Source organism: Quercus suber, unplaced genomic scaffold (genome assembly GCF_002906115.3).
Source record: "Quercus suber isolate HL8 unplaced genomic scaffold, Cork oak 2.0 scaffold_227, whole genome shotgun sequence".
Taxonomy (NCBI): Eukaryota; Viridiplantae; Streptophyta; class Magnoliopsida; order Fagales; family Fagaceae; genus Quercus; species Quercus suber.
In genome coordinates, this window is record NW_027069685.1 from 835,101 (window position 1) to 850,704 (window position 15,604).

The 15,604-nt window shown below is 38.3% G+C and overlaps 1 protein-coding gene across 1 annotated transcript; it reads left to right on the forward strand.

Moving 5' to 3' along the window:
• Positions 1–693: 693 nt before the first annotated feature.
• Positions 694–1,803, forward strand: LOC112007067 (heavy metal-associated isoprenylated plant protein 21). Its single transcript, XM_065780191.1, is given in 3 exon segments — positions 694–843; positions 1,240–1,377; positions 1,380–1,803. Coding segments are annotated over 3 exon segments (381 nt in total). The 5' UTR covers positions 694–752; the 3' UTR covers positions 1,532–1,803.
• The last annotated feature ends 13,801 nt before the right edge of the window (positions 1,804–15,604 follow it).

Consider the following 15,604-nt stretch of genomic DNA (forward strand, 5'->3'; position numbering starts at 1 on the left):
CATTTTCCTCTAGTTCAGCTCTTGTCATCTTCTATTTCTCAAGTATATGGAAAATTTTAAATTTTGGAAGTAAATCTAACTCTTTTCCCCCCACAGAATATACTTGAATGGTTTAAAGACAATGATTAACAACAATTATATAGTTGGAATAGAAGGCAAGGAGAGAATGGAAGAATTCTTTTTGATATTTGAAACTTTGGATAGTATCAACCAATAGAGGCCATGATTGGGGGTATTTAAATGATAATTTATCATAAAATAATTGGAAAGCAAAGCCACACTTCTACTGAACAAAAACAAAAGCAAACACATATAAAATTCCTTTACGAGCATTTTCTCATTAACCTAACTAAAATAAACAAATAAGCAGCGCAAAAGCAGTGTTTTCATTATTTGTAACCACATTAGCATGCTTTATGGACAATTTTATTTCCTTTGGTTATAGAATAGTACTCGATTTTCTAGACACGGCCTGTTTGGTAATATTGTTCCAGTAACGTTGTTTGTATTTTTTAAAAATACATATAGGTAAAAAAATGTGTAAAAATACATGTAATGTTGTTTAAAAATTGAAAACATGTGTTTAAACACATGTACTAAACGACCCTGCTTTCTGAACATCTTTTTTTCAAATCCAACATACAACTTCTTCGCTTATATAAATACCTAGTCTTTACAGTGTTTCACATCTCTCTCTCTCTCTCTCTCTCTCTCTCTCTCTCATATTTTCTTTCTACTAAAAGAGAAGATAAATGGGTGCCCTTGATTACCTCTCCAACTTTTGCACTGTCACTAGCACAAGAAGCAAGCGCAAAGCACTGCAGGTACCCATTATTATTACCAGCAACTATTTAACCTTTACATACTTAAATATTCTTTAAAGTCTACTCTTTTTTTTTTTTTTTGATGAAAGAGCTGACGTTTTAGGCCCCCCTTTGGTGGGAGAAAAAATATATCTTGTTACTTGTGGTTGTGGTGTCCCAATAATCTCATTTTCAAAAAGATGAAAAATAAACTACCAAACATGCACCTATATTTTTATTCTTAAATGCATGGTTTCCACCAAATTATCAGCTTATTAGCATCAAAATCCAAGAATATAAATAAGATTGAATAATGGTTTTGAATGAAAGGCAGCCAACCCAATAGGCCTACTTAGCTATTTTACAAATGCGCATTTCATATTTTGTTTTGTTTTATAAGCTAAATCACTACTTTTTCCTCTCAAACTGCATATAGGTGTAAAATCTGTGGAGGTGAACCGAAAGCAACAAAGGGTAACAGTTAGTGGTTATGTTGAACCAAATAAGGTGTTGAAAAGAGTAAAAAGTACTGGCAAGAGAGCTGAACTTTGGCCTTATGTTCCTCAACATCTAGTCACTATCCTTATGCACCTGGCGCCTATGACAAAAGGGCACCCTCCGGCTACGTTCGAAATGTCGTGCAAGCTTTTCCGGCCTCAGATGCAACTGAAGACAACATTGTCTCACTATTCAGTGATGATAATGTTAATGCATGTTCTATCATGTAAGGTATGCATTATGCAAGCTACTTAAAACGATGTGGTTCTTCTAGGCAAGAACCTTTAAGTATTCTCAAGTGTGTGTTAGTGAGACTAACGAAATTATGAGTATGCATCTTGTGACCATATATGGTTATATTCTGAGTTATATCTAATATAGCTTTTTAATAATATTAGATATAGATCAAGATTGAGCCTTATAACTCAATTAATATTTTCTTGTATTGTTAATGGTCACATTTAAGATTCAAATTTCTCTAAATTGTAACTCTTGAATTATATATAAAGGCTTGATATTTTGCCGAGCCTCAACTAACCAATATAGATTATCTGGTCTCTTACAAACTAGAAATAGTAAATTATATTTTTTACAAGGTTAAATCATGAGGTTGAAGGTTGTGGAGTTCATGATCGACAGTAGTGGTTATTTCAAGGTGGTAGCTTTGGGGNGTCTACTCTTTTTTTTTTTTTTTTGGTACTCTGCACTGCTTACATATATATTCTGTAATATGTATTTGATGCTTTGTCTCTAGCTATTTTATGTTATGGTTTATTTTTTCTTTCTCAGACGGTCGATATCAAAGTGAAAATGGACTGCGATGGATGTGAAAGAAGAGTTAAAAATGCTGTCACCAGCATGAAAGGTTATATTGTCAAGCTAGCTGAGCGTTGTGTGTGTGTGTTTTTTTTTTTTTTTGGTTGTTGTTTCCTTTTATTGAAGCTTTGTTTTGTCCCCTGTATTGCAATTCTGTGATATATCACTTATCCGACAAGCAACCGTGAAAGAAATGTATATAGAAGCATTTATAAGAAGGAAAAAAAAAAAAAAAGGGTACACGCTTGGAAACCACAAATATCAAAAACCGAAACAAATAAATTTGTTGTGAGTTGAGACCCTTCATAGAGAAGCCATCATCATCTATTAATAACTTTTATTTATTTATTTTTAAATTGAAGTATGCCTACATAGAAAATAAATTGCTGATTCCTAACATCACTTTGTTGGTTTTTTGTTTTTAATGTAAAAAAAAAAAAAATGTTACCTTGATAATTTATTATTACATGGTTTCTTTCCATTTTAATTTAATTTTCCTTTCAAATGAAAGAGCTGACGTTTTAGGCCCCCCTTTGTGGGAGAAAAAATATATCTTAGGGGGGGGGGGTGTTTGGTGAGTTGGTAGATTTTTTTTAATCATAAATTACATATATATTTTAAAATAATAGCTATTTTTAGTAAAAATTTCAAAAACAAAAAACAAATCTACTTAGCCTTTTTAGGTTAATGGCAGATTTTCAATAATGGCAGAGGGTGGTTTAATGTCGATTTTCAATACTCTGGAGGTAAACTTTAGTAACCAAAACGTGATAAACTCTAATTTCCAGTTTTTAAATGTATTGAACAAATGAATTTTGGATTTGATAATGACATCCAGTTGACATGAAAAATTTCGTACATAAAGCACTAAATAGGTGAAAACATGCAAAGAGGAAAAAAAAAATTCCAGAAAAGTAATTGAAAGTTATTGAGTCATAAAGAGTTGAATATAATGGAACTCTTTATAGTATTTACATCACTTAACTTCTTATAACATCAATAGTTTACTGAACTTACCATTGAATTATATGTATGTCCACCACATGATTATCATGCTTATCAAATATTAAAACAAATTAAATATTGATGCCAAAAATCGTCAGTAAGCCGTATAGGCTCACGCGCTCTAGAAAAAAACTGAACAATAAAGAAGAAGAAAAAAAACCTTACAAAGGGCACGGGTGTGGTACCAACCAATGACTATCTGAAAGTTAATTTAGAAAACTTTCACAACTCTAGAATGCTAGAGCTAGAGTAAATTATGAGTACCTTGTTTCTTTGAGGGCCTGAGGTTTTTATAGTAGTATAGAACCGACTCATATTTCTTGGGCAAGAAAATGCTTCCTTATGGGGAAGATCCTAATAAATGTACGTACTTTGCGGGATTCTTACCATATTGGGATTCCATTGACCCAGGTTAGTCGTAGGGTGCAAGATATTTCCATTTAAGATTTCTAGGTCATAGGCCAAAAATGTATTGACCCCTTGTGATAAATTAACCAATTGCTTTAGCCAAGTTAATTAATTAATTCAATTAAAATGCAAAATGCGTGGTAGCACAAACAAATCACTAATTATCTAAATGTAGTGGAAATTAAAATGATATGATGATTTGTTTACGAATGGGGAAAACCTGCATAGCAAAAACCCTATCAGGTGATTTTTAAGTCACCACTCCCGAGAATTCACTATTATCAAAACAAGCGGTTACAAGTAAAGGAACCCCGGTCAACATGCTCGTTCTCTTCCCTTAGGATTTGAACAATTTTTTCTTGGAGATTGTTTACCGAATCCGTTACTTACCCCAAGTATTTCTTCATCTGTTTGCCTTTACATTCATAGTCATTGTTAACCTGACTGGTGATTACTTAAGAATCGTAATACACGACCACACTCGCAGCTCCTGCTGCTTTGGTGGGATCCATCCTCACTATCAAAGTTTCATACTCTGCGTCGTTATTGGTTGTGGGGAAATCAAGCCGGACCATGCATTCGACATCCCCTTCTAGACTATGGAGTACCACATTAGCTCCACTTAACTGTCTGTTGGACAATCCGTCCGTGTGGATACTCTACCTTGGACATTCTTCTACCCCCTATCCTTCCATACTAGTGAATTCTGCGATGAAGTCAGCAATAGCTTGTCCCTTAATAGCCGTGCGTGGGTGATACTGTATGTCGAATTCACTTAATTTGAGTACCCATAGTGCCATCCGTTCGGTGATTTCAAGGCTGCTCATCACTCTCCGTAGAGGTTTGTCTATTAGAATAATCATCGTGTGCCCCTGAAAGTAAGTTTAAGCTTGCAGGCTGCAATTACCAAAGCGAAAGCTAGCTTTTCCATTGGAGGGCACCTTTCTCTTGCTTCTCAGAATGCTCGGCTTGTGAAGTATATGGGTTATTGTACTCCATCTCTTCTTTAATTAAGGCCGCACTAACAGTAGCTAAGGAGACTGCTAGTTAAAGAAACAATTCTTCGCCTAGTTTGGAGGGCTTAGCAAAGGTGGGGAGGAAATCTATGCCTTCAGGTTGTCAAAAGCTTGTTGACATTCGGCCATCCACTCGAAGGACTTCTTCAATGTGCAGAAGAATGGTAGGCACTTATCTGTTGCTCTTGAAACGAGCCTGTTTAGTGCAGCTATCTTATCGTTTAGACTTTGTACCTCCTTGAACTTTTTTGGCGGAGTCAACTCCATGATGGCCTTTATTTTATCTAGGTTGACCTTAATACCTCTTTGGGACACCATGAACCCTAGGAATTTTCCTGCCGTCACCGCAAATGCAAATTTGTTCGGATTCATCTTCATGTTATAAGAACGAAGGGTATCAAATGTTTCCTTGAGGTCGTCTAGATGGTCACCCTTCCGAATGCTTTTCACCAACATGTTGTCTACATAAACTGGAATGTTCTTCCCAATCTGACATGCAAACATCTTGTTCATCAGTCTTTGATATGTGGCACTCGCGTTCTTGAGTCCAAATGACATTACTTTGTAGTAAAACAGACCCTAGCTAGTAATGAATGAAGTTTTTTCTTGATCAGCCTTTTCTAGCTTGATTTGGTTGTAACCGAAAAATGCATCCATGAAGCTTAGCAACTGGTGTCTTTGTGATACCCCAATTTGAAAATGATTGTGTGATGTGTGTGGGTGTGTGATGAGTCCCACATCGGGTATTTACTGGGTTAAACTGGGCATTATTAACAACTACAAGGAGCTTTAATTATGACTAGTCCTTTTGAGGTATAGCGTAGATGTGGCTAGCGCTTTTCCTTATGTCGTTACAGTCTTGCTGTTGAATCCACCAAGATGTCAATTCACATAAGTGGATAGCTATCCTTAGGGCATGCCCTTTTAAGTTCGTGACATTTGCACACATTCTCCACTTCTCGTAGTCCTTTTTGACCATCACTACGTTGGCTAGCCAGTTGGGGTAGTATACTTCTCGTATGAACTCTGCTTCCTGTAACTTGTGAACCTTTTTCATTATGGCCTTGTCGCGCTCCTGCATGAATACACTTTTCTTTTGATGGACGGGGGGAAAATAGGGCGATACATTCAACTTGTGAACAATGACCGAAGGATCAATTCTAGGCATGTCTTCATGTCTCTAGGCGAAGGCGTCCTGGTTTCCCTCAAAAATTGTAACACCCCAAATATTTTTTTAAATCAATTTTCTTCTGAAAGGGAATAATATCTATTGGAGTTTATTTTTTTTTATTTGTATGTTTAATTATTTTATAGAGGACTTATGAATACTTAAGTGATTTATGGGGCTAAATGAAATATGGGAGGAACCTTGAGGGTTGAGTGGTAATTAAACACAAGATATTTTTGGGGAAAACTTGTAATCAAGCTCTTTCCATAAGTTAGCCCCCCCCCCCCCAAGCCTACACATTCTCTCTCTCCCCCTTGTCTTCTCTTTTGTATTTTCTCTCTTCTTGTTCTCACCGCCCTCCATGGCTGATCCATTGAAGGTCCTATGTCCTTACCACCACTTCAAATAATCTCCTCAATAGCTTGAATCCAACAAGTATGATCTTCCATGAGTTTTGGCTGCCCCAAACAATGATTTTAAGGTTCCGATATTCATGGTGATGGACTTAGTGACTGGATCAGTTGATTTTGTGATGCCTGGTTGAGGTAAAGTTGGTTGACTTTCCAAGGTAAATAGCTTTTAATGGGATTTTTGGAAAATAATCATATTGCATAAAGCATTGTTTTTGGGTTAAACACATTTTGGAAATTTTATGCAAAATACTTATGACAAGAAATGGTTTTGAAGACATTGAGAATATTATGGATATTTGGTTATTGAAATATTTTATGAAACTACTTAGAAGTGAACTGTATATTTCAAATACATTAACTTGTGAGCTTTTGATGTGGATTTGTCATTGTGCCATGATATTGGTGATTACCCAATCTGTGTGGCGACCCCGTCTGTGTGACAACCTTGTCTGTGTGAAGATTCATCTATGTGATGATCCCGTCTGTGTGATGACCCCGTCTATGTGATGACCCCGTCATGTGACTTTGGGTGAGGTTTCTAGTTTTGATATGGTATTGGATATACTTATGGGTCACATTGACTAATATGTAGTTTCATAGTTACCTTAGGAAGCTTGGTGCTACAATATATCTATAATTCTTGTCATGATATTAAGGAAATTTAATTTTTAGAATTCAAATGGAAATCCCCAAAATTATAACATGTTTGTAAAATGCTCATTAACATGAACTTGCATTTCCCCCACCCCTATTAATTATGCTACTTACTTGGCTTTAGCTCATTCCACTCTCTAATAGTTTTATAGATAAATTAGCTACACTTAGGGAATGGAGCTTGTCTTCTTGGTGGAGATTGGAGTTATGTGTTGAATTGGAGGGCTCGCATTATTATTGGTTGGTGATTCGGTCTAGTTGTTCTAAGGAAGTAGTAGTTAAATCTATTAGAGGTTGGGCTTTCTTGAAGTTTGTTAGCCAAAGAATTTTGTTGAGGTTGTAGATTTTAGAACATTGGAGTTCTTTGTTAAATCGTTTGGTGTTTGGAATATTCGGGTAAATTTAGGAGGCACATGATTTGTAGTTTGTATTACTTGTAAATGTGTCATAGAGCTCTGACTTGTATTGTGGAGAGATCAATATATTTATTTACTTTAACAAATTATAAAAATTATAAATTATTATAAAAAATAAAAAATAAAAAATAAAAAAAAATTTCATACAAGTTCTCTTAAAGGCTTGGTTTTTCATACTTTGGACCCTTTTGGGTTTAGGGCGTGACAGAACTGCTGTGAGCTTCTAGCGTACTGGTGGGCTAGTGAGAGTGTCGATCCTGGTCATCTGCTCAAGCCTAGAATTATCAAGGAGTACCTCTTCCAGCCTTTCCATGGGTTTTGCCACCGTCTACTATTCTTCTATACACATAGTTTGTAAACGATCATCCATCTCCAACATGGCAATGTAGCACTCGTGCGCTGCTACTTGATCTCCTCATAGCTTTCCCACTTCGTACTCAGTAGGGGACTTGATCATCAGGTGGTAAGTTGAGTTTACAGTCTTCCACAAGTTAACGGTAGGACGGCCCAAGATGGCATTATAAGCGGATGAGCAGTCAACAATCTGGAATGAGACATATTTAGTAATCTATTGAGGGTAATTACCAACTATCATAGGCAAGGTGATCGCACTAAGGGGGTATACTCTTGTTCCTTTGAATCTAATGAGTGGTGCATTGGTTTGGACTAACCATTCCTTCTCAATCCTCATTTGCTGGAACGCCAGGTGGTAGAGGATATCAGCAAAGCTCCTATTGTCCACAAGGACCTAGTGGGTGTTGTAGTCCCCCCCCTGAATGCTAACTACGAGCGCATCGTTGTATGGGTGGTGGAGACGCCCGACATCTTCCTTTGTGAACCCAATTACAAGGTTGTCAATTCGTGCCATCTCTGGGACAAAGCTCGTCAGCTGGACGTTCTACACCATCCGTAGGTAGGTTTTGCATGCCTTCTTAGACAAACTAGAAGTTGTGGTTCCCCCTACGATCGTCCTTATGTCTCCTATGAGGGCCTAGGATGCTAGTTTTCATTCCGTGTAGCTGCTCCTATGGTGTGTTTGTCCTCTCCTTGCTAACGAACCTTTGCAGTTTTCCTTGTCTAATAAAAGCTTCTATCTGCTGCTTTAAGTCATAGTTTTTGGACGTATCATGGTCGTAACCATGGTGGAAATGACAGTACTTGTCCCTAGGCCTCTAAATCAGCTTACCAGGAAATTTTAAGGCTCCTTCGTCCATAATTTGCATAAGGACTTGGTCCATCAAGGCAGTTAGCAAGGTGAAACTTGTGAACCTCCTAATGGGGGTTTTGGAGCGCCTGTCCTCCCGTCGGTCTTCGATCCTAGCTATCTTCCATCCCTTATCTTACCGTCTATCCTCTGGTCTCTCCCTCTCCTTGGGCTTCTCTTTTCAAGCCAGCAGTGTGTCCTCTGCGTTCATGTACTTGGTAGCCTGGTAAAGTACAATCGACATGGTTTTTGGGTTGTTTTTGTATAAGGAAAACATAAACTTATCCTTCCATAATCCATTGGTAAATGCAGCCACTAGTATCTTGTCGTCAGCCTCATTAATCAATAGGACCTCTTTGTTAAAACAGGTTATATAAGACCTCAGCGTTTCTTCCTCCTGTTGCTTGATGCTCATTAGGCATACAGTAAACTTCTTATACTTGTGCCCCCTATAAAATGCGAAGCAAATTGCACGCTCAGTTCCTTGAAGGTATTGATAGAGTTGGGCGTCAGCCTCCTGGACCATACCCTCGTAGGACCCTTTAGCGTAGTTGGGAAAGCCTAGCACATGATTTCGTCCACCACACTTGCAAGTGTATGAGGGTTTTGAATGAGTCCAAATGATCCAAGGGATCCTTTAACTCGTCGTGGGCTTCTACCTGTGACATGTGAAACTTCGATGGAAGGGGGAATGAAGTGATAGGTACAGTAAAAGAAGAGTCCGTCAGATGGACTAGCTTATCGAGGTCGCCTGACACCTGTCCTTTGAGGGCATTCATCATGAAGTCCATCGTCTCCTTCATTATCTACATCTACGCGACCATGTGCGGTGGAGCAGTATCTATGGCGGATGGACAGCTTGTATCCCGTCCCTCTTGTCTGCTTGGAACGTTGTTGCCTTTCGGCCCCTCTTGGTTCCTTCTCTCTATACTGGTACCTTCTTATTCCTTCTCCTGGGTGTTAAGTACCACGTTCTTTTGGCGTAGTTGCTCCTCGAGGCCATGATTTTGCTTGGTGAGTCATTCTACTACTGCTGCGAGAGTCTGAACTGTCTCTCTAGGGCGGTGGTCCGTGGTTTGTCCCCTAAATGGTTATTGGTGGTAGCCATCGAGCGAGTAAATACCATGCCACTTTTTGTCCAGAAGCGGTACTACGGCTTACTTCCAATCGACTTTTCCCACAAATGGCGCAACTGATGATGCCGAAAATCGTTAGTAAGCCATACAGCCTCATGCACTCTAGACAAAACTTGCATAACAAAGAAGAAGAAGAAAAAACCCTACAGAGAGCACCGGTGTGGTACCGGCCAAAGACCCTCCAAATGTTAAGTTAGAGAATTTTCATAAATCTTGAGTACCAGAGCTAGAGTAAATTATGTGTACCTTTTTTTTTTTTTTTTTTTTTTTGAGGGCCTGGGGTTTTTATAGTAGTGTAGAACTGACTCCTATTTCTTGGGCAAGAAAATGTTTCCTTTTGGGGAAGATCCTAATAAATGTACGTACTTTGCGGGATTCTTACCATACAGAGATTCCATTAACCTAGGTTAATCATAGGGTGCAAGATATTTCCATTTGATATTCCTAGGTGATGGGCCAAAAATGTATTGACCCCTTGTGATAAATTAACCAATTGATTTAGCCAAGTTAATTAATTAATTCAATTAACATGCAAAACGCGTGGTAGCACAAACAAATCACCAATTATCTAAATGTAGCGGAAATTAAATTGACACGGTGATTTGTTTACGAGCGGGGAAAATTTGCATGGCAAAAACCCCACCGGGTGATTTTAAGGTCATCACTCCCGAGAATCCCCTATTATCAAAACAAGTGGTTACAAGTAAAGGAATCTCAGTACCTTATACCAACCTATAGTTGAACCCTTACCTCAATACCTAATTGGACTTGTTCTGTAGTGAAAATCCCTCATATTCAATGCATGGCTCCCAGTATGTGACTAACCAATATATGCACGGATCCCAGTACGTGACTTATCACTAACTTGAGAAAGATGCTGGTTGAAAAGTTCTTCAATTCATCACATGATGAAGATCAAGAAGCTCTTTGGTCACAAAACCCTATGGTGTACAAACACAACAGTTTCTTCAATAGAAAGATGAACTAGGGCAAATTCTGTCTTTGGTCATAATTTGGATGAACAAAACTTTGCTTCATACTCGCGCAACCTTTGCCGACCCTTAAAACAATCCTTATAAATGTTTAAGGTTGTGAGAAAAGAAAGCTCAAACATATACACACGGATTGGATGCAAAACAGAACTGAAAATCTGTTTTTCATAAATCTCGACAGATAGGGTATCTATCGAGCTAACTGTCGAGTTTTAAAATCTAGCACATCTTCACTTGTTTCTTGGATAGACTTGCATGACTTTAACACTTGAACTTGAAACCTTGTTTCTTGAAGCATTAAACACATCCTAGATCTACTAAATTATAAGTAAAGTGCGTTTTGTCAACGGATTAGCCAATTACATAAAATATTGACATATGTTCTTAACATCAAATCACATATGTCCTATCACTTGGAGTTTACTCAAGCCATATGGATGCCACATGGCCTTGATATTCATCAGCCTCGAGCCCGTGTACCTAGAATCTGTCCATCATGGAGGGCCATCCGTCCACTATGGGGGACCATCCGTCATGTGGTCTGTTCGTTCAGTACCTCAATTCGTTGTCTTGATTTTGATCACTCATTAACCTAGTACCGTCACCTATAGCAAGATTGTTTGAACTGATCCGTCAACCTTAATTTTTATCCTCTTCACATATTAAGAATCTTCTTTGAATGATTTCATGCTTTGGGTTTGGGAGCTTAACTATAGAAAACATTAGAAAAGTAGTGACTAATTAGGGCGTGTATAGAAAGCTTATGACAATTGGTTTGCCTTGGATGGCATTGGAGCAATGCAATTAATGCTAATTACCATCATGCGTAGTTCCTTGTAATAACTTGTGGGTATTGGCAGCACACATTAAAATAATTTCTTAGAAAGGGAGACTCTTGTCTTGAATTGAAATTATCTAATGCATTTGGTGTGTAACACTCTTGTAAGCTTATAGCATAAAGATAGATTTTATTTCTGGAATTCATGCTGTCCACGCCTATCTAAGAGGGAGACGTAATATACTGGTAGTGCATAATAATTTCTTAAAGAGGCATTTTTTTTTCTGAACATATGCCGTAGAGCTAAGTACTAGATTATATGTACAAATTAATAGATGAAGGTCCTAAACCACTTGTTGCAGCCAATACAGTGGATTTTTACACTAATATAATAAAAAATTATTTCTTTATATATATATGTATGTATATTGTGGTAAAAAAGGAATTGGGAATTAAAGAACTAACATAAAACACTATAAAAAATGTCATTACGGTTATTTTTTTACTTGAAAGGTTTTCTTTTCCTTTACTTTTTTTTTTCTTTCCTTTTTTGCCACATTATATATGATACATGCGCTCAGAAAGTTTTAAGAGATAAGAACTGCTGCATGCTATTTTTATGAATTTCCAACTGCTGTATTTCAAAATATATGCAATTTCATGCAATCCCAGTTGTCATATATGATGATTTTCATACGCATGCATCAAAAAAATTCACCCATAAGCTTAGCTGGTCCGGTGGTGATCAAGTAACGTAGAACGACGATTGTCTGTGTTAGAAATACTGAATGTAATTGTATTGTATTCCATGATAAAAGAATGTACATAGGTGCCTTTATATAGAAGGTATATGTGTGCAATACAAGTAAATATGTGTGCTATACAAGTAACCTAATTTGGGCCTAAAGCCCACAATACTATATACGTTAACAGTCCCCCTCAAACTCAAGGTGGATGTGAGACCAACTTGAGGTTGTCAACCAAAGTACGAAGGTGTCTCTTAAGATGTGACTTGGTGAAGATATTTGCAAGTTGTTCTTTAGAGGAGACTGAGATTAGCTTGAAAGCACCATGAACAAGATGAAAACAGATAAAATGACAATCGATCTCGATGTGTTTAGTCCGTTCATGAAAGACATCATTGTGGGCAATATGAATAGCACTCTGGTTATCACAATAAAGAGGAGTAGCAGAGGATGTAGACACACCTAAGTTTTTGAGAAGCCATCGTAGCCAAAGGAGCTCAGATGTGATATCAGCAAGGGCACGATATTCTACTTCAGTTCTGGAGCAGGCCACATGAGTTTGTTTCTTGCTTCGTTAAGAAATCAGAGAAGAACCAAGAAGAAAGCAATAACCAGTGGTGGACCTACGATCAGTAGGGTCTCTTGCCCAATCAACATCAAAAAATGCACGGAGAGTAAGAGGAGACTGAGCATAGTAGAAAAGACCATGAAAGAGAGTGCCCTTTAGGTATCGAATAATGCGTAGAACAACAGCATAGTGAGTCGATCGTGGAGCAGACATATACTGGCTCACCTGGTGAACAGCATAGGAAATGTCTGGACGAGTGACAGTGAGATAAACCAAGCTGCCAACCAAGCGTCTGTAAAGACAGGGATTAGACAATGGTTTTCCCCCTGTGGGAGTTAGATGCGCATTAAGCTCAACTGGAATGTCAACAGTCTTGCTATCAGTGAGTCCAGCACGAGACAAGAGTTCAGAGGCATACTTGGCTTGAGTAATATAAAGTCCATCTGTAGAATGAGTGATTTTAAGACCCAAGAAGTAGCTGAGATGTCCAAGATCTTTCATCTCAAACTACTGACTGAGAAAAGCCTTGAGTTCTTGAATGCCACTGAGGTCACCACCAGTTATGATCATATCATCCACATATAAGAGAAGTAAAATAGTGCCTTTGTCAGTGCGACGAAGAAATAAGGCAGAATCATAGTGACTGACCATGTAACCCAAGTGAGAGATGGTAGAGTTGAATTTGGCAAACCAAGCTCGTAGAGTTTGTTTAAGACCATAAAGTGCACGTCGAAGGTGACAAACCTTGTTTGAGTCAATAGAGAGACCAGGAGGAGGTTGCATATACACTTCTTCACTTAAATCCCCATTAAGGAATGCATTTTTGACATCCATTTGAAAAAGGTCCCATTTACTGGCAGCAGCAACAGTTAAGAGGGAACGAACAGATGAGATACGAGCAACCAGAGCAAAGGTCTCTTCCTAATCAATCCTATACTCTTGTGTAAAACCTTTTGCAACAAGACGAGCTTTGTAGCGCTCAATGGACCCATCAGAGCGAGTCTTAATCTTGTAGATCCACTTATAACTAACCACAGATTTTCCAGGAGGAAGTGTCACCAAATCCCAAGTATGGTTTTTAGATAATGCATCAAGTTTCTCTTTCATTGCAATCTACCATAAAGGGTCAGTGGAAGCCTCACGATAGGTGTGTGAGGCTCGTGTAATGTAGCAAAAGCAGTGTAACAATGATAGTCAAGTAAATGTGCAGGAATATATCTTACCCTAGTTGAGTGACGAGGTGTAATGTGTTGTGCAAGATCTTCAGGCGAAGCAAGAGCAGGAGACCCAAGCTCAGGATTGGGGTTGGGTAGCTCGTCTTCAACTTGTTCATCTTCCACCTGTTCATGAAAGGGTGAACTAGGAAAGGGATCAGTGATATCTGGTGGTTGGACAGAGAAGTCTAACAGCAACAAAATCAGGAGCAACGACAGGAGGATCAGGAGCAACTACAGAAGGAATATGTGTCTCATCTGGAAAAAGATCTAAGATAGAGGAGGAAGATAAGGAAGCACTAAAATGAGAGAGCTTGACAAAGAGGCGATGTTCCTAAAAAACAACATTACGGGAGATACGAAGATGATGAGAGATAGGATCATAACACCTATACCCCTTTTGAGTTTTGCCATAGCCAAGAAAACAACAAAGCCTTGACTGAGGCTCAAGTTTGTTATGTTCATGTGGCTGAAAAAGAACGAAACAAGCAGAACCGAAGGAGCGAAGGTGGTGATAGTCTGGAGGTGACCCAAAAAGGCGCTCATATGGAGTTTGATTTTGGATAACAGGACTTGGAATGCGATTAATAGTATGAACAGCATGAAGAGCAGGTTCACCCCAAAAAGGAGCAAGAACTTTAGCAGAGAGAAGGAGAGCACGAACAATGTCAAGAATATGACAAAGTTTTCGTTCGACTCTACCATTTTGCTGAGAGGTACCTAGACAAGTTAGTTGATGAATAGTGCCATAGGAATGCAAAATAGCTTGGAAAGCATATTGAGTATATTCAAGAGCATTATCAGATTGAAAAATTTTGATGCGTTTGGAAAACTAAGTTTCAACCATTTTTACAAAATTAGAATATACTTCCAATAATTCAGAACGATGTTTTATATTAAAAATCCAGCTATAGCGAGAGTAATCATCAACAAAGACAACAAAATATCTAGACCCACCAATACTAGAGATAGAGGAAGGCCCCCAAACAATAGAATGAATAAGGTCAAAGATATCAGTGGATATGTATTCACTAGTATTGAAAGGCAAAACTGGTTGTTTTCCTAACTGACATGAAACACAATCAAAATTTTTTGTAGACACTGAACCTAACAAACCTCTAGAAGCCAATTGTTTTACTCGAGAGGAAGATGCGTGACCAAGTCGAGCATGCTAAAGTGCAAGGGAAGGAGTGGAAGAAACTGCAGCAACTGCAGCAATAGAAACAGGAGCAACAAGTGGAAGACGAAGGTTGTCCATGGGAAACATACGCCCAACTCTGGGACCAGTCCCAAACTTCTGTCCCGTCCTAGGATCCTGCACAATGCACCCAGAATAATCAAAGGTAATGCGATAACCCAACTAAGCTAATTGTCCCACAGAAAATAAATTATAAGAAAGGTCAGGAACATTAAAAACTCCAGGAACCGAGAGGTTGGACGTTGATACTGAACCTATATTATGACCAGACATTGTGGAACCATTTGCTGTGCGAATATTAGGAGGGTGCGGTGCAGGTTTAAGGTCAGAAAATAAGGACGAGTGAGGTGTCATGTGATTGCAACAAGCAGAACCCATAAGCCAAGAGGTAGGAGACATACCAGATAAAGCTGAGAGAGAAGAGGAATAAGATGCATTACCAACCATACGAATGACATTGGCGATGATATTTATAAGGTCATCTCTGGAAATGGAGAAAGTGGATCCCGAAGACTTAAACTGTGCAGAGACAGGAGCCATTGGTTGGACACTCTCAGTGTTAGCAATAGTA